General features: G+C 45.8%; 1 protein-coding gene across 1 annotated transcript; it reads right to left on the reverse strand.

Moving 5' to 3' along the window:
• Positions 1-137: 137 nt before the first annotated feature.
• JOSD1 (Josephin domain containing 1) lies at positions 138-17618 on the reverse strand. Its single transcript, XM_040637548.1, has 5 exons — positions 17549-17618; positions 16504-17323; positions 3154-3282; positions 2847-3041; positions 138-2262 (listed from the first exon to the last, which is right to left on the reverse strand). The coding sequence occupies exons 2-5, from the start codon at positions 16686-16688 to the stop codon at positions 2163-2165; spliced, it is 609 nt and encodes a 202-aa protein (XP_040493482.1). The 5' UTR covers positions 16689-17323; positions 17549-17618; the 3' UTR covers positions 138-2162.
• Between the last annotated feature and the right edge of the window lie 2257 nt (positions 17619-19875).

Genomic DNA, 19875 nt, shown 5'->3' on the forward strand with positions numbered 1-19875 from the left:
GTTTGACCAAAGCACAACATAGCTCTAAAGGTGACTTATGATGGTAGTGAGTTTTTCTTCTAAAGCATCGTCATCAAACTAAAGTTTACTTTTTTTCCCTTCTACATACATAATTACAGAATTCAGGCAGACAGATGGGAGATTTATGTACGGAGTTTTCCATTTTTAATATTTGGTTAAACAAAATACATCTTTTGTAAACAAACCCAGCACAAGGCCAACAAAAAAAGGAATAAAAGCAAGAAAAACAAAAAGCCTAGGGTTGCCCCTTACTGGGCATCAGGGTCAGGCCTGTCCCCTTCCTTAAAGGAAGTGGGGCTTTTTGCCCTTGGGCATCAGCATGGGTCCCTGTTCCTAAGCACCAAAATTGGATATGAACAGAGAAACCAGCCCTGAAATGTTTAAGCGTCTTTGCATATCCCATTGGCTCATGGACTCCAAGTGCACAGGGACTCCTCTGAAGTGCCATTTGCACAGGCCCAAGCAGATTGGTGGAGAGGAGTTTCCTCCTCCTCTCAGGAAATGGCTTACTATCACTGACAGTGCCCATGGGCCCAAGGTCCTGCTTGTGACAATCAGGTCGGCTGTAACTTCTGGCTGGTGGTGGTTGGAATGTCATTGTGCAGGGGTAAAGAGCTCCCTGTGGTGCCAAGCAGGTCTGGTATGGAAAATGGTGCAGAAGAGACTGCAGCCCGTTGCCGAGGGGGTGTGATGCAGTAGCCGCTTGGTGGCCTCTGTTAACTCAGCGTAAAAAACGGCCTTGTTGGATTGAAGGTACATGTGCAGAAAAAGTGCTGGTGTAAACATGCACTCCAGTCACAGTGGGGAGAAAGCCTCAGCTTCATCCTGTTAAGCTTGCTCAGGCTTGACATGCAAGCCCCAGGCTGGCTTTGCTGCTGGAGAGACGTTTGGCCAGTGGGGCAGCTCTCAGACCTGCCAAGACCACCAACGGTGGTAAGGGGTAGACAGGCTGTCTCTGCCTGCCCACCTGCCCCGAGGCAACCACAACCACTTTGGTGACACACAGTGTGGTAGGATACTTCCCCTCCTTCTGTTTTCCAAAGTTACAGGAGAAAAGTGGCCTACAACTATTTAAAGAGGTAGGGGGTGGATCAATTCTCATTGATTTGTAAAGGAAACTAAAGAAAGATGACAAATCCAGGTCCTATAACAATGCACGTAAACACCCAACTTGAGGGTTCTGATTCTTTCTTATCAGTATAGTGACTCCGAGCCTAGGACTTCTACCAATTCTAGCTGCTCTTAATCTCTGAGTAGCTTATCTTCACAATACTTGCCTCACACAACTGTTTCTCAAACTAGTGGAATTGGATATCGAAAGTAGACTTGTTTCCTGATTTTGCCGGAGTGTGTCAACTGGGAAAACTGCCCTTTTGCCTGTCTGTGCCCCAGAGCCTCCGAAATCATTGTAGTGAAGTGGCAGGGACAATGCTGCAGTGAGGCCGACAGGCCATCCATGCCTGCCCCGGTCTGCCTTACGCCATGACCTCTTAGGTATCTAGCTCACCCTGTCACACTAGAATATTGCAGGATTCAACCACCCGGCAAGGGATACTAGAGAATGTTTCATTAGAAAACTCCAAGGATGGCCATAAACCACCCTTAAAAATGGGGGTAATGGGTGGCATTAGGGTTGGAGACAGCACGCTGTACCACTGCTGGGATTTTGGAGATGGTTTCCTGAGAGGCCCTTACGCTCTGGGTCCGTCAAGCCAGTCACCCGGGCTTTGCATGTACTGTGTCTTCAGACCCACTGGTTGCCAGGAAAGGGGAAGTGGAGGCAGCATCTCCAGGTGAGTCACAGCAGCAGGGTTCTCCAGCAGAGCCTCTGTCAAGTTCTCGTAGGAATGGGGGAAATACGCTAGGACCCACCTGTCTTCCTCCTCTCTTCACTAAATAAGGGTCTTCCACAGCTTGCCCTAAGCACACAGAGCTCCTACCTTCCTGTCCCAGGAATGAGTAACGCTGGGTGGTTGGTTCTTGGAACAGTCCACACATCTGTCTGTCCTATTGCACTGTCCAATCTGAGGGGAAACCCAATGAGATGTTTGGGAAGTGGCAAGGGCAGACCCACTGTGTAGGCCACAGCACATGACGGAGGACTTGGGGACCGAGGTGAGGGAAGGTTGGGTAGAACGGCGTTACACATCAGCCCTCCAACTCTGACGGGCCTCCACCTCTTCTGGCACCACCAGCAGAAGTTCACAGTTCTTTCCTCGCAAGTGATGTTTGAGAAATTTCCTACGGGAACAAAGGGTAGACGAGAGAGAAAATGAAATGCTGGTAAAACTGCAAATTCTAGTCTCGGGGCCGCGTGCTCCCCAGTGTCCTCATCCTTTCAACCTGTCCAGTTCATTTCTAACCTGAATTTTCACTCATCCTCATGGAACTGCCAACAGCATCTAGTTCTGTGAGGAACAGAGCCGGCCCAAAGTACTCAAGTAAGGGACTTCTCTTTGTTTAAAAAAAAAGTTTCTTCTTTGGTCTCAGGGAAATTGAGCCCTCTCTGGTCTAAACGTCTGCCTTCCTTCTGAACTGGCAGCTGTACCATCCCAGTTGTCTAAGTGAAGACAATGTTACGATGCCAGTCCTCCCAGACCAGAAGGCCAGCGTTCTGGGTGCTGGAACTTCTCTACCAAAGGGACGTCACATCCTCATGGGCCATCAAAGATACAGGTCTTTCAGGTCTGAGACCCTGAGTCTAAGCGGGGCGGGGAGAGGACGCAAGGAGCTAGGGATTTCGTCTCCTTTGTCAAAGAACCAAAGATGGGCTCAACTTCCCCAGTGCACCAATGGAAGGAGCCTGGCCCATTTGCAACAGGTACCTGAGCTCGCTCTCGCCTCCAATCCACTCGGGCATCTTCAGTTTGGAGTCGAGGTTGTAGTAGGCACCTCCCACCTCTCGAACACAGATCCAGTGCTGCCTTTTGAGAGGCAACTTCAGCGGACCCCAGCATAGGCTGGAGGGCAGATTCATGATGAAGCCCATGACGTTCGTGAGAGCAATGGCACTGACGTCCCTGCAGAAGAGAAACGGCGTCAGCCTCCGAGGCGGTCAAGTCCCCAAGGTTCCCGTCGGGAACACCTCCCCACTCGCGCCCGAGTTCTCATCTCAAGCCTGGTTCAGATTACCTGCGCTTGTCCCACCAGACAGCTTCATAGCCTTTGGTTTGAAGTGCTGCCATAATGACGTTCACATCGTAGTTCCCATTTCCCAGCATGCTCTTCTTGTGGGGGGTCACCATGGTGTTTGGAGACAACCTACAAATGTGAAAGGAGGGCTGAGATGTGTGGGCTGCCCAACCCCTCCTGCCCGGCACGCCACGGACACCTTCCACTACCGCCCCTGGAAGCTTCTTTCCCCATTCAGTACAAGGTAACCACTTTTTACCCAAGTATTCTATAGTTTAGGCTCCTACTGCCCTAGAGATTACCTCTTTTTATGCAAAACATTAATTCAGTAGTGGTAGGGCCTACCTGCTGTCATTCACAAAGTCAGTGGACCCAAACCATGTTTCAGAAGAGGTCTCCTTTATGAAACTCCCAGCCTACCTATTTCTACAGTCTTCTTCCTTGCTGATCTTGCTGCCTTAATACAGCCATTTTTTTTTTTTTAATTTATTTATGTGACAGACAGCCAGCGAGAGAGGGAACACAGCAGGGGGAGTGGGAGAGGAAGAAGCAGGCTCCCAGCAGAGGAGCCCGATGTGGGACTCGATCCCGCAACACCGGGATCACGCCCTGAGCCAAAGGCAGATGCTTAATGACTGCGCTACCCAGGCGCCCCCAGCCATTTTTCTTAAACATTAGAAAAGAGTAATTGATATTTTCATTTGCATAGGTAGTATTTGTTGCTACTCTTTTAGTTTAAAAAATTTTTTTAAACTTCAATTAACATATAACATTATTAGTTTCAGAGGTAGAGTTTCATGATTCGTCAGTCTTATATAATACCAGTGCTCATTTCATCACGTGCCCTCCTTAATGCCCATCACCCACCCATCTCCCCTCCAGCACCCTCAGTCCACTTCCCATAATCAAGAGTCTCTCAAGGTTTGTCTCCCTCTCTGATTTCATCTTGTTTTATTTTTTCCTCTCTTCCCCTATGATCCTGTTTTGTTTCTTAAATCCCACATATGAGTGAGATCACACAACTGTCTTTCTCTGATTGACTTCTGTCACTTAGCATAATACCTTCTAGTTCCATCCACATCGTCACAAATGGCAAGATTTCATTTTTTTTTTTGACGGCTAAGTGGTATTCCCTGGTGTATATATAAACCACATCTTCTTTATCCATTCATCTATTGATGGACGTCTGGGCTGTTTCCAGAGTTTAGCTATTGTGGACACTGCTGCTATAAACACTGGCTTTCAGGTGCCCCTTTGGATCAAAATATGTATCTTTGGGGTAAATACCCAGTTGCTAGGTCATAGGGTAGTTCTATTTTCAACTTTTTGAGGAGGCTCCATACTGTTTTCCAGAGTGGCTGCACCAACTTGCATTTCCCCCCAACATTGTGAGAGGGTTCCCCTTTCTCCGCATCCTTGCCAACATCTGTCATTTCCTGACTTGTTAATTTTAACCATTCTGACTGGTGGTGAGGTGGTATCTCATTGTGGTTTTGATTTGTATTTCCCTGATGCCAAGTAATATTGAACATTTTTTTTCATGTGTCTGTTGGCCATCTGGATGTCCTCCTTGGAGAAATGTCTGTTCGTGTCTTCTACCCATTTCTTGATTGGGTCATTTGTTCTTTGGGTGTTGAGTTTGGTAAGTTCTTTATAGATTTTGGATACTAGCCCTTTATCTGATAAGACATTTGCAACTACCTTCTCCCATTCTGTCGGCTGTCTTTTGGTTTTTGTCGACTGTTTGCTTTGCTGTGCCAAAGCTTTTAATCTTGAAGTCCCAGTAGTTCATTTTTGCCTTTGTTTCCCTTGCCTTTGGAGACGTTGTCTAGCAAGAAGTTGCTGCGGCCGAGGTCAGAGGTTGCTGCCTGTGTTCTCCTCTAGGATTTTGATGGATTCCTGCCTCACATTTAGGTCTTTTATCCATCTGAGTCTATTTTTGTGTATGGTGTAAGGAAATGGTTCAGTTTCATTCTTCTGCATGTGGCTGTCCAATTTTCCCAACACCATTTGTTGAACAGACTGTCTTTTTCCACTGGATATTCTTTCCTGCTTTGTCAAAGATTAGTTGACCACAGAGTTGAGGGTCCATTTCTGGGTTCTCTATTCTGTTCCACTATCTATGTATAGTCTGTTTTTGTGCCAGAACCATACCGTCCCGATGATTATAGCTTTGTAATAAAGCTTGAAGTCTGGCATTGTGATGCCACCAGCTTTGGTTTTCTTTTTCAACACACCTTTGGCTATTTGGGGTCTTTTCTGGTTCCATACAAATTTTAGGGCTGTTCCAGCTCTGTGAAAAAAGCTGATGGTATTTTGATAGGGATTGCACGGAATGTATAGATTGCTCTAGATAGCATAGACATTTTAAGAATGTTTGTTCTTCCAACCCATGAGCATGGAACATTTTCCCCTTTCTTTGTGTCTTCCTCAATTTCTTTCATGAGTGTTCTATAGTTTTGAGTACCGCTCCTCTGCCTATTTGGTTAGGTTTATTCCTAGGTATTTTATGGTTTTGGGTGCAACTGTAAACAGGATCGACTCTGTACTTTCTCTTTATTCTCCCTGTTGGTGTATAGAAATGCAATTGATTTCTGAGCGTTGGTTTTATATCCTGCCACTTTACTGAATTCCTGTATGAGTTCTAGCAATTTTGGGGTTGAGTCTTTTGGGTTTTCCACATAGAGTATCATGTCATCCACAAAAATCTGCAGATCTGGATGCCTTTTATTTCTTTTTGTTGTCTGATTGCTGAAGCTAGGACTTCTAGTACTACGTTGAACAGCAGTGGTGATAGTGGACATCCCTGCTGTGTTCCTGACCTTAGGGGAAAAACTCTAAGTTTTTCCCCACTGAGAATGATATTTGCTGTGGGTTTTTCAGTGCTGGTTGTGATCTCTCCTCTTTCATTCATGATTTTATTTATTTGGGTCCTTTCTCTTTTGTTTTTGGTAAGTCTGGCCAGGGGTTTATCAATCTTACTAATTCTTTCAAAGAACCAGCTCCTAGTTTCACTGATCTGTTCTACTGTTCTTTTGGTTTCTATTTCATTGAATTCTCTAATCTTTATTAATTCTCTTCTCCTGATGGTTTTAGGCCTTATTTACTGTTCTTTCTCTAGCTCCTTTAGGTGTAAGGTTAGGTTGTGTATTTAAGACCTTTCTTGTCCTTGAGAAAGGCTTGTGTTGCTATATACTCCCCTGTTAGGACTGCCTTTGCTACATCCCGAAGGTTTTGAACAGTTGTGTTTTCATTTTCATTTATTTCCATGAATTTTTAAAATTCTTCTTTAATTTCCTGGTTGACCCATTCATTCTTTAGCAGGATGCTTTTTAGCCTTCATGTATTTGAGTTCTTTCCAAATTTCCTCTTGTGTTTGAGTTCCAGTTTCAAAGCACTGTGGTCCAAAAATATGCAGGGAATGATCCCAATCGTTTGGTACCAGTTGAGACCCGATTTGTGACCCCATACTCTGGAGAATGGTCCATGTACACTCAAGAAGAATGTGCATTATGTTGTTTAGGATGGAGTGCTCTGAATATATCTGTGAAATCCGTCTGGTCCAGTGTGTCATTCCTTGTTATCTTCTGCTTAGATCTCTCCATTGCAGTGAGTGGAATGTTAAAGTCCCCTAGTATTATTGTATTATTATCAATGTATTTCTTTAATTTTATTAATTGGTTTATATAATTGGCTGCTCCCGTGTTAGGGGCATAAATATTTACAATTGTTAGATCTTTTTGGATAGACCCTTTAATTATGATATAGTCCTTCCTCATCTCTTATTACAGTCTTTTGTTTAAAATCTAATTTGTCCGGGGGCGCCTGGGTGGCTCACTCGGTAAGCATCTGCCTTCGGCTCAGGGTGTGATACCGGCATTCTGGGATCGAGCCCCACATCAGGCTCCTCCACTGGAAGCCTGCTTCTTCCTCTTCCACTCCCCCTGGCTTGTGTTCCCTCTCTCGCTGGCTGTCTCTATCTCTGTCAAATAAAAACTCTTAAAACAAATTTTTTTTTAATCTAATTTGTCTGATGTAAGGATTTCCACCTCAGCTTTCTTTTGATGTCCATTAGCCTGATAAATGGTACCCCTCACTTTCAATCTGGAGGCGTGTGTGGGTCTAAAATGAGTCTAAGACAGCTTATTGATGAGTCTTGCTTTTTTATCCAATCTGATATCCTGTGTCTTTTGATTGGAGCGTTTAGCCCATTTACAGAGTAAATTTCAGAGTAACTACTGAAAGATATGAATTTAGTGCCACTGTATTACCTGTAAAGTCACCGTTTCTGTATATTGTCTCTGTTCCCTTCTGGTCTATGTTACTTTTAAGCCCCCAAATCCCTCTCTTCATTTAAGGGACCCCCTTTAATATTTCTTGCAGGGCTGGTTTAGTGATCACAAATTCTTTTAGTTTCTGTTTGTCCTGGAAGCTTTTTATCTCTCCTTCTAGTTTCACTACTGTATGTCAGGGTGTTAACCTATTTTTATTGATTTTGAGGGGGATTCTCTGTGCCTCCTGGACTTGAATGCCTGTTTCCTTCCCCAGATTAGGGAAGTCCTCCATAATAATTTGCCCCAATATACTTTATGCCCCCTGCCTCCACTTCTTCTGGGATCCCAATTATTTTAATATTGCTTTGCTTTATGGTATCACTTATCTCTCAAATTCTCCCCTTGTGATCCAGTGTTGTTTATGTTTTTCTCAGCTTCTTTATTCTCCATCATTTTGTCTTCTATATCACTAATTCTCTCTTCTGCCTCATTTATCCTAGCACTTACAGCCTCCGTATGTGGTTGCATCTCATTAGTAGCCTTTTTGATTTTGACTTGATTAGATTTTAGTTCTTTTATTTCTCCAGAAAGGGGTTCTCTAATGTCTTCTATGCTTTTTTCAAGCCCAGCTAGCATCTTTATAATCGTTATTCTAACTCGAGTTCCCACATCTTACTTATATTCATACTGATTAGGTCCCTGGCTATCAGTACTGCCTCCTGTTCTCTTTTTTGAGGTGAGTTTTTCTGTATTTGTCATTCTGTCCAAAGAAGAATAGACGAACGAGAGAACAAAATACTAAAATGGCAACAATGACAGCAGACAAATATACACTAATCAGAAGAAACCTGAAACTGAAAAAAAAAAATTAAATTAAAAAAAGAGAGAGAGAGAATATAATCAGACAGATGAACTGAACAGAGCAACACATGGGATCCTGTGTGTAATTTGGTCTATTTGTTAGAAAACTAGATCCCAAATTGTGAAGAAGGAAAAACTTATATATGTACAAAAATAAATACAATGAAAGGATAGAATGTAACCATAAAAATGAAAATTAAAAGACAAAAGAAAAACGAAAAAAGGAGGAATATAAACAGGTGAACAGAACAATACACTATATCCTGAGTATATTTTGGCTTTAGTTTGTTAGAAAAACTACATCTCAAAATTGTAAAGAACGAAAAACATAGATATACAAAAATAAAATTAAATGCAATGAAAAGACAAAATGTAACTGTAAAAATGAAAATTAAAAAAGATTTAATAGAAGAGTTGATAAAAGAAGAAATTGGTTGAAAAAGGAAAGAGAAAAAAATTAAAATGGAAAGACTAAAGAATCATGAGAAGAACCCATGAATTCTGTATACTATTCCCCCCAGCACTGGAGTTTTGCAGTTCTGGGTTATCAGTAAACTTGGTCTTCGCTGGACGTTCTTGCTGATTTTCTCGAGGAGGGGCCTGTTGCACTGATTCTCAGATGTCTTTGCCTTGGCCAAACTGCACCACCCTTGCCTGGGGCCAGGCTGAGTAAGGCTCTGGATTGCTCTCCGTAGATACTTGTTCCCTGAAGCCTTTCTATGCTGCTTTAGAGGATGAGAATGAAAATGTGGCCTCCAAATCTTCAGCCCCTGCCCCTGAGCTAAGAGCTCAGGGTCTCACTCCTCAGTGAGCCCTCAGGGAAAAGCAGTCAATCACGCCTGTCTCCCTGGTCTCTGTCTGCTCTCCATGCTCACCCAGTCTGTGACCGCGCGTTTCTGTCTCAGGTACATGACCCATTTTCAGTCTCCAAACCCTGAAGACTCCTGTGGTATGCACCTGCACCGCTCCTCCCCAGGGGAAGAAGGGGGTCTTGCCTTGGTTCTGCCGCTCTCTGGGCTCCTGCTCAGAGAGCGGTCACCTGACCGTGCGGCGGATCATGGTATATGGTAACCCTGAGTTGAGAGCCCACTCCCGGGCTCACTGATTGCAGCTGGCTTCCCTGCTCCGATGTCTGGGAGCTCTGCCGTACTCAGGCCACCCCCGGTTCTCCTGTGACCCCTGGGATCCTGAGACCGCACTGAACCACCTAGGATTCCGCCTCGCCACCTGAGCACCCTTCAGGCAGCGACGTCCCTTACTGGAGTAGACTTCTCTAAGTTCCGATTCTGCTGCTCCATCACTTTCCTCGGCAGGCTTACAGAGCCCCCCCCCCCACCGCGGTTTATCTTCAGATATATCGCCTCGGGTTCACTTCTCCGCACCTCCTAACTTGTAGAAGGTGGTCGCTTTTCTATTTATAGAGTTGCAGCTACGCTTTTCTTAGATCTTTGGTTGAGTGTGCCGGTGTTCAGAATGATCTGATAGCTATCGAGCTGAATCCCTGGGACCAGGTGAAACTAAGGTCTCCGACTCCTCTGCCATCTTGGACTCTCTCCTTTTTTTTTTTTTTTTTTTTTAACAGTTTAGATGCTTTCTATTTAAGGCTTGCACACTTGGTAATCGTTAATCTTTAAATACTCCAAGGCACACAGAGGCTCAGGCAGGTAACATACACGTATGAACGGGGGCCAAATGGAAAGCAGTGAGAAGTAGTAAGGCCTATACTGAACTGGAATGCGTGAGCCACCCAAAGTATTTCAAATAAGTGTGTGTGTGTGTAAAATGCTTGAATAAAACATTAAAAAAATTAAAACACAAACAATTAAATGAAAAAAATGAACGTGCCAAACAAAACTAAACTGGCCCACCCAGCTCTAAGTCATCATTGGCCAGGCCTTATCAGCCGCTCCTTCATCTCAAGGCAAGGGCAGCAGCTCTAAAGGCATTTCCAGTCCTATGATTTTGCTTTCATAGGCTGGTCAGGCCAGCAGGACCCAAGCGAGGGCCATCTTGCAGGAAGGCGTGGACCGCTTCCACCTTGGTGTGAAGGGGAAGAAGGGAAACGGGGTGAGTTTCTCAGGAATAAAAGCAGAAGGCAGATGTCCAGGAGACTGCTAAGGGCCATCTTTATTTTATTTTTAAGATTTTATTTATTTATTCATTTGACAGAGATAGAGACAGCCAGCGAGAGAGGGAACACAAGCAGGGGGAGTGGGAGAGGAAGAAGCAGGCTCATAGCGGAAGAGCCTGATGTGAGGCTCGATCCCATAACGCTGGGATCACACCCTGAGCCGAAGGCAGACGCTTAACCGCTGTGCCACCCAGGCGCCCAAGCGCCATCTTTAGAAGAGAATCATGACTTTAGGTCAACTCCGAACACTCAAGAAATCTTAAGTAGAGTTGTTTTTTTTTTTTTTTAAACTTCTCTATACAGAGCAACCATTATGATATTTTCTTTTCTTTCTTTTTTTTTTTTTTAAAGATTTTATTTATTTGACAGAGAGAGAGAGACAGCCAGCGAGAGAGGGAACACAAGCAGGAGGAAGAAGCAGGCTTCCAGTGGAAGAGCCTGACATGGGGCTTGATCCCAGAACCCCGGGATCACGCCCTGAGCCGAAGGCAGACGCTTAACGACTGAGCCACCCAGGTGCCCCCATACTGATATTTTTCAAACATAAAACATTCCTTCCAACTGCTTAAGCCCTCCAATGGCTCCCAGAGCACTTAAATACAGTCTAAATTACTTCCTTTCCCTGCAAGGCCCTCAGAACACTGCTGACCACATTCCTACCTCCTCTAACACACACACACACACCTGCTCCCTACTGCTTAAACACACAAAACTCCTTCCCACCTGAGGGCCTTTGCACACACCGTTTCAGCCCTCTGGAAAGTTCTTCCCCTAGATCGACACTTGGTTTGCTCCTTATTATCTGGATCTCAAGTGTTAGTGCATTGGAGGCCTTTTTTGACCACCCAGTCTTCAGTTTTTTCCAGGTACCAACTCTTATTCCACCTGCTTTAATTACAGCCCTGTTACTACCCGACACGTCTGTTTTCCACACTAGAATGACAACAGGGGCCTTCTCTATCCTGTTAGGACTATATCACCAGGACCCAAAGAGTGCCTGGCACATGACAGGTGCTCAAGAAATGTTTACTGACATGCTCACCATGTTCGTTTTGCTACTCTATCTCTTTCTTTGTAAACACTGGTAGCAGACCCTTAAAAAGAGCCTGTGAGCTTGTCTCCAGAGCTAGCAAAGGGGATCAGAGGACACAAAACTTCACTCTGCAACCAAATTGCATTTTACTGTAACCATAACTACCATTTATTGAAAAATTCCATGCTACACCCAATGCAAGATGCTTTTATGTATATCGCATTTAATTTCCACAATAAACTATAAAGCTATAAATTATTTCCATTTTATAGGTTTAAAAAACTGAAGTTTGGTGATTTAAAATGGTGACTTGCCTGTGATCACTTATCTCATAAATGACAGAACTAGCATTCATAGTCAGGTTTGTCTGACTCCAACGTTGTGCTTGCTGTCTCATGGTGAGGACTCAAGAACCAGAGCGGGTGGTGGCAGCGGGGGGAGGAAAGGAAAGGCCAGTAGACTCCCTGGGGCCTGGGCCTAAAATGCAGCTTCAGAGGACAAGGCTCTCAGTGCGCTCTTGTATTAAATAAGAAAGCAAGCATATGAAAGCAAGCCTAGCTCAAGGTGTATCAAGTTCCTTCCCCTTCACCAATTTTTCAATAGCTTCTCCCCACTTTCGGTGAAGTCTCCAGCCAGGAGATGCATGAAGGCTCCAACAAAGAAACTTCTGGGTCTTTTACCTTGTTCACCATTTAACTCCCTACCAAGCTCAAAACTTGGGAGCCATGCTTTCCTGAGTGTGCTCCCAGATGACCACAGAAGGTGTTCAATACATTAATGGCTGAAAGAATCAAGTAAAAAGTTTCCCACAGGAACCTGTGGAACCCCTAATATGCTAATATTCACCTTGAGTCTTGAGACAGGGTAGATTTCAGTTCCCAAACATACCTGACCAAACATTTTTTTTGAGGTGCACCTTACAGCAGTGTTCCCAGGGTCTCTTCTCCATGTCCCACATCTTCTATCTCAGATTCTAACCCTCTACTGTCTGTTCCCATTCGCTCTCCCCAAACTGGAGCTTCCTTGCCCCATATCTGGGCTTTTGACACAGTTGCTAAATTGATCTCCTTGTTCCCAAACTCTGCTTCCACCAAGGTACCTATATGTTCCTGCCTCATTCACCAAGTTATCATTTCACTCTCTCATGTAAGAACTGCCACCGGAACCAACTGCCCACTGGCTAACTCCAACCCTCCCGGCCCTCCTGGGCCTGCCGTTCTCCTCTCCTTGGGCTTTAAGTGCACTTCAGACACCATGACCATGTGGCCTCTATTTTTCCTGCTCAAGCCAAATCCTAAAACTTCTTCAAGGTCAATGTCACATCCTACCTCTTCCATGGAATCTTTCCTGGCTTCTGTGTAGAAGAGAGAGGGAGAGATGGAGAGGACCACACATTATCCTAGCAAGCAGCACCAACAGTAACTGTGAGATTTAACCTTTGTGCCTGTTCGCCTATCTGTAACAATGGGAATAATCTGCATCTTACAAGACCATGAAAGAATTCCCTTACCTTATACATGTCCAACCAAAGAGCAAATTCCCGAAGCACAGGGGATGGTTCTTCTACTCTGTAGCCCTCCCAGCAAAGCAGTGGCAACTGAATAAACATGTGTTGGCCTAGAAGATATCACTATAGGGAATGTGGAGAACGGCCTCCATTTCATTCCTAGAGTGGTCACTTGAGTACGTGGGGTCCACCCGGTGTGCCATTATACCAGCACTCGTTTCTATTTAGCAGTATCCGGGTGCCCACTGTGTTAGCTACTCTTACGAGATTTAGCTCTGAATCCTTCCAACAGTCTTAAGACAGAACTTAATCTCACCGTGTTAAGAAGGAAGCTGAGGGGCAGCGTGGCTACAGGGACTCGCACGGTCCTGGGCAGCAGGTGAGTGACACACAATAGTCTCCCACATAGTTCAACACACGGGTCCCACTGAATTCCACGGTGTCCTGTTCTGTGGTTCTTTTCTTGAGACTCCTCGGCAAACTCCTGTTCAGGACTGTCTTCAGGATTTGGACAGAAGTTCTTTTTTTAAAGATTTTATTTATTTATTTATTTGACAGAGAGAGACAGCCAGCGAGAGAGGGAACACAGGCAGGGGCTGTAGGAGAGGAAGAAGCAGGCTCCCAGCGGAGGAGCCTGATGCGGGGCTTGATCCCGTAATGCTGGGCTCACGCCCTGAGCCGAAGGCAGACGCTTAACCGCTGTGCCACCCAGGTGCCCCTGGATAGAAGTTCTGGACTAGAAAGCAAGCCTCACTCCCGTCGTCACAGCCACAGGTTAGAGCCATGGGATTTGAAGTGATCTCTAAGTGAGAAGATAGGCTGTAGCCACATCTCACTAAAGCCTATGCCCTCAGGTGAGTTCCTGGTCCTCCCTCGTGGTTATTCCTGTGTCTGGCTACGGTGAGGATTTCAGAGTTTAACAAAAAGGAGTGGAGACATTCATCAAGATTCCTTTTTTAATTATTATTTTCCTTTTTATCAGGTCTGAAGAAATGTGACCTTAGAAAACACGTCTCAGAACTTCCTGATGTGTCTTTAAATTATTAAATACATATAAAGCACAGATCATAGCGCCAGGCACATCAGTGTACCTGTAGGTGTTGGCCATGACGACGATGTGTTTGCCTGGCTCTTGGACAAAATGATTTACATCTCTAGAGGTTAACACTCTACACCTTTTAGCAATTTACCACCGCCACACCTTTAAATGTGGCTCCTTCCACTTGCTCAGGGACCTTTCAATGAGGAGGCTGGACTTCTCCTCTGCCGGTGGTTCACCAATATCTAACATCTCTTCCTCCCTTCCCGCTTGCATTAGATTTTCCAAGTGGTTTTCATCTACTTAGATTTCAACAGCTATTTTAGGGGGAGGGGAGGGATACATACCCAGCTGCAAGAACATTTCATTACTGAACAACTGAGATCAGTCTAGTGAAAACGGTTTGAGGCTGAGGATTTTCCAAATAACCCAGCAAAGCTGCTACTACATTATTTGACTTTTAAATCCTTCCTTTTTCAAAGCACAGGCACATATATGATGAGATGTGTGAGATCAGACATCCACATCTGTATATGTGCACGATGACGCCTGTCCAGTTTCTGAGCTTTTCTCTAATTTCACATGTTGAAAACTGATCCTTTTCAAACCAATGACCTCTTCTGCCACTGTGTTCAAATCCTTGACTGAGACTCTGCCACCTTGACTCCTCTCTTCCCCATCCCCATGCTGCTGGGCCATTGGCTTTACTTTTTCTTACTCCCTACTCATTTCTGTTCCAAACATGAGTCATCTCATATCCACAACTGCACTGAAACTCCACCCTGCTTTTATATTTCTCTTTTATCTGGCTAAAATTCGACTGCTAGGATGAACTTCCTCTCAACAAACAGCAATCATCAAAAATTTTCTCCCGTTTCTCCCATTCATCAGCCCCATCTTCAAAAGAGCATAAAACTTTGTATCTGGGAATTTTAAATTATCTAGCTTAACCTGCCAACATTACTATTCTTTCCATTAAGATCCAAACAGGTCATCTTTTCCCTTTCAAATGGCTCTAAATTCCAGGGTTCTAACTTCGCCAAGTTTATTCTCAAGGTCTGGTCAATGTGGAGTTCTGGGATGCACTTAGTGGCTGGGTCCTGTTGAACTTGTTTTCCCTACAGTGCCTAGCAGTGCTTGGCATGCCGTAGGCCACTAGTTAATGTTTGTTTATAAAATTCCATCTTCTCTTCCTCACCTCTTCTCCCTTTCCTCTATCCCTTTCGTGCTTCTTTGTTTCTCTTTATCCACACCAAATCTTTCCATACAAAATGCTCTACAGAGAACTCCACCTCTGGAGTGGAAACTGAGTATATTTTCTTACATCCTGGTTTGCTGTTACTTTGAGATGGATCTTTACCTTGTGCTGATGGAAATTGGGGCGTGTAGTATAAATTTGCTAAAGCTTTAGTAGCCAGGAATAAACTCTGGTTCCATGTGAGTGTTTAGCAAATATTTAGCATTCTTTCATTCAGGGAAAAGCACACTGAAAGAGTTATCCACAAACAGCAATTATCCACAAACAGCTTATAATCATAGTCCGAATCTTTAGACCCAGGCCCAACTTACTAGCAGGGTGGTCGGGTACTTTTGATACAATTGCTCTCCGTGCCTTTCCAATACTCAGGAAGTAGCAGAGCAGACGTACTGCTGTGTCCACCCAGACACTGCAGAACTAATTCACAAACCCTTTGATAAAAGAATCTTAGAACATCAAAGTAGACAGAGAAAGAGCTGAACTTCTATCAACCTGTCAGGCAGCATTCAGCAAAGTGTGTAAAAAGGCCATTGAAAATGAAGTAGAAAGGGGAAGAGATCTAGAGTCAGCTTCAAATCATAGCTTTGCTACTTAGAAGCTATTTGGGCAAACTACCAGACCTTTCTGCCTGTTGCTCTATCAGTAAAATAGAAACAGTAAAATAACTGCTGGCAGGGCTATACAAAGCAATGTAAGAAAAGCACCAAGGCCAGCACATGGCCTCAGAGAAAAACTGAGCACTGTGTATAGCTGAGCACCTTCCTTATAAAACCCACAGCATTCCACCTCTGATGACAGGTGACTGTGTACAGATCTTGTCCCCCTTCGAGACTGTCACCTCTTGGGGGCAGGACTTGAGAGGCATTACAGCATAGTGGTCAACAGCACAGATCCAAACCTGAATTCAAACTCCGCTCCATCTCTTGTTATGTTACCTCAGGCAAATTACTGAACTTCTCTGAGCCCTGTCTATGTCCATAAAATGGAAATAACACATATTCCATGGGATCATTGAGGGGAACACAGGAGATGACACAACTAAGGGTTTTAGCACTGTGCCTTGCCTATAGTAAGTGCTCAATCAATGAGAGTCATTATTTTCCCCATCTCTGTATCCCCTATACCTGCTAACGACATATTGCTAATTAATACCTGTTGAAGGTTTAGGTAGCTGAGACATTGCCCCACCCACAGAAATTCAGAAATAGCAAAAAGTGTAAAAATGCCAAGGAGAAGGGGTCTCCTACCTCTGGAAAATCTCTTGCAGCGTTTCCCGGGTGAAGGCATTGCTGTCCTGGAAGACGTTATTGAGGGCATGCAGGGCACAAAGCTCCCTGCGCTGCTTCTCATGGTAGATATGTGGGGGTGCTGCCTGGGGCAGCTCCAAAGATTCAGATTTGGCCTTGTCTCCTTTCCATGGCACGCAACTCATGTTTTCGTTTTAGGTTCCAGAGAGGGCTAAAAACACCCCACCCTTCCCTCCAGAGGAAGAATGTAAGCTTCTCAGTCTTTTCAGGATTCCTGAGATCCACCTTATTTTCTGGAGTCCATGATTTATGCTTTGTCACGGGGAGAAAGGTTGGAATCAAAAGGAAAAAAAAAATCCACCTCCATCAATAGATCACTTTTGGATTAGTGTATTTCGCCACCACTGTCAAAGTGCAGAATTTTTAAAAAATCATAGATCTAAGATGTTGTTTCCCTTCTTCTATCCCCCTCCAAAAAAACCCCCCAAAGCCCCAAAATTTTCTTGCCGTATTTTCCTCTCTGCAAATGCCAACCAGGCCTCAATGCAGGAGGACCGAACGGAATTGGTCACATCGCTCCTTTTCTTCCATTTCTTTCAAACCGCAACGCCACTGACTCAGGAGACAAGGCCTAGGTGGTGAGTAAAACGCAAAATTCGAGCAGCTAGCGAGGACCGGCCAGCGTGGGATCGCGGGCCGAGCTGGAGCCTCGGGGGCTGCTCTCCATCCCCTCGGGTGCGGTGGGGCCCCGCAGGGCACGGGCCGAGGCGGGGGCGGCTCCCTCGGAACGCGCGGACTCTCTCGCCCTCTCGCTGCGGCCCTGCGGAGGAGACAACCCGGGTCAGCGCCCGCCGCGGAGACCCAGGCTGGCGGGGTAAGTGGTGGGGCGGGTCCGGCCGCAGCCCGAGGGAAGGTCCTGCGCAGCGACTGGCAGGCCCGCGAGGGGTGGGGTCGGGCCCACCCGGCTCGCCTCGCCGCCCACACCCCAACCTCCCCGCCCATCACGTGAGTGCAAGCCGACACGCCCTCCCGCCGCTGCCCCTACCCTTGCCGCGGGTCGCCCCCTCACCGCTGCAGGCCGCCACCTGGCGCTGCGGGCCGCCACCTGGGCCGCGCTCGGGCGGGCGGGCGAGCGCGCACCTGAGCCGGACGTCAGCGGCCCTCGCCGGGCGCGTGCTCCGGAAACGCCCTCCTGCGCCGTCCCCGCTCCCGCCCGCCGCGGCGTCACGTATGACGTCAGCCTGTCGTCAGGCGGCGCCGGCTTTAAGGCCGCGGCTGCCACCCGTCGGTTGAATGGGTGTGGGTGGTGATGGGCGGCCGGTGCGGGGCGCGGTCGGGGTCCGCGGGCCGTGGAGCGGCGAGAGCTGGTTCCCGGCCCCTGGGTTCGGTTTTTTCCGGCGCTGAGTAGGGCGGGGCGGCCGGCCGGAGTCTCGCCCCGACGCCCGCCGGTCCCCACCCCTCCCCGGGCGTCGGCGCCGTTCCGGGGCGGTGACCCGGCCTGCGGCTGCACTTCCCCGTCTTCCTCTCCCTTTTCCCTCTGTGGGCCGGTCTTCTCGAGCGGAGTACTTTCGAGAACCTGGACTAGCTACTCCTTCCTTCGTTGACCGTTTTATGTTTGTCTAGCGCGCTATTCACCAGGTGATTTCAAAGAACCTTACTAATGAGGTCGGGCGTAAATTGTCTTGGTTAGTGAGCCCGGCCGCCTCGCACTTCCTTGGGAGCGCAGAGAGTAAGTGCCTCGCCCGGAGTCACATTTCAAGTGGAATGGAGAGTCCTGTTTCAGTGGTGTCGAATTTCGGTGCACTACACACACACAGACCACTGTCCCCTTGCCCTTAGGCTCCCACCTGGTCTCACGGTGGCTGACACAGAACTTTACTCCCTGGATTTTCTCAAGGTGTTTTGTGTGTCAGGAAGGTAAACACCCAGTTCCGCGTGGGCTTTTTTCCCCTTTATCTACCTCTAGGTCATGTGGAAGGCATCATGTACCCTGGCTGCCCTTCTTTGGGATTTTTGTGCAGAAAATCGAAAAATCAGATTACATAATTCAGGCATTTCTTGAACCTTGCTGCAACACGACTCTCCTAACACCATTACACTCACCAGGGTTACCACTTTAACACACCCTTGAGTGCTTACCTTATGGTTGGGAGTCCTGCCTTAATACAGTCAACTTCTGAATTATCTTAAATTTTTGTAATTTGTAAGCCTCCTAAGGGTTGCAGTTGTATTTTCATGACATTAGTTAATGGAGGCTTGCAAGCGCTGTTCATTTATTTGCTAACTATGCCATGAGATAGCTGCTGCTTTTTGTTTTTGTTTGTTTTTTTTTTTTTTTAGAGGGGACAACCAAAGCTCGGAGTTAATTAACTTCTCTCAGGTCAGGCAGCTAGTATAGTGGATCTGGAATTTGAACCTGAACTCTAACCTATCTTCGGAAAGAATGTAAAAATGGGAAGGGAATTCCCTTCCCAATATGTAATTTTAGATTTCTCTGTTCAAGGAGCATCTACTCTTCGGAGGGTTTTTTCTGGGCAAGCCCTATAGTGAGAAGGACATGTTTTTTAGTCTACCAGTAGGTGTCAGCACATTCTGAACTTGAGCTCTTTCTGGAAGAGCCCGTTGGTAAAATGGTAAATACCAATTATTATTCTAGAGTACTAAGGCTTGATGTTTGGCTTTTCTGACAAATAAAGATTTTAATGTTTTTAACTACCTCATAGAGGGATATATAGGATAGTGGTGAGCAATTTAGCCAGAAAAGAAAAAAGCACATTCGAAGAGCTATTATCACGACCTTTGGAGTTGAACGACTTCTTGTCCCAGATTCCCCACTATGTTTGTGCACCTAAGACTTGATTGTAAAAAAAAAAAAAAAAAAAAAAAAAAAAAAAAAAAAATTGTAGTTGAAAACAGGAGCAAGCAGAGGTTGCCTCGTTTTTGTTTTTGTTTTTTTAGGTGGCTCCCTGAAACTGAAGGCCATTTTGAACCCTGCCTCTAATTGAATCCTGTGTGCCAAACTTTAAATCTTGGTTATGTTACCATCGCAATGGCTGCTCTTTCTTGATTGCTGCCTGCGACGAGTGGCCAAGGCCAGCATTATGCAAGTTTTGGCTAATCCCTCCTTTTATCAAGCTTTTCAGACACTTGAGACAGGGAAAGACACCTAAAATTTGTGCTGATGGTACTGTGGATTGAGACTTTCCACAACTGATGATACTCTGGAAAAATCATCCATAGGAAACTACCCTAACAGACCCTACATCTCAGCTTCGCAGTTTACAAATGTGGTGAGCTACTTTTGGCTTGTATTTTAGCTCGTTGCCTCTTTTTGGCCCTGTAATTGCTCTCTCCGCAGAAGCAGTGAATGGA

This window comes from Ursus maritimus, unplaced genomic scaffold (genome assembly GCF_017311325.1).
Source record: "Ursus maritimus isolate PB19 unplaced genomic scaffold, ASM1731132v1 scaffold_21, whole genome shotgun sequence".
Classification (NCBI taxonomy): Eukaryota; Metazoa; Chordata; class Mammalia; order Carnivora; family Ursidae; genus Ursus; species Ursus maritimus.

Coding starts and splice junctions, on each gene's coding strand:
- JOSD1 (XM_040637548.1), bottom strand. CDS start 16,688: ATGAGTTGCGTGCCATGGAAAGGAGACAAGGCCAAATCTGAATCTTTG. Junction 3,283..16,503: donor CTGCAAGAGATTTTCCAGAG/GTAGGAGACCCC, acceptor TCACATTTGTAG/GTTGTCTCCAAACACCATGG. Junction 3,042..3,153: donor GTCTGGTGGGACAAGCGCAG/GTAATCTGAACC, acceptor TCTCTTCTGCAG/GGACGTCAGTGCCATTGCTC.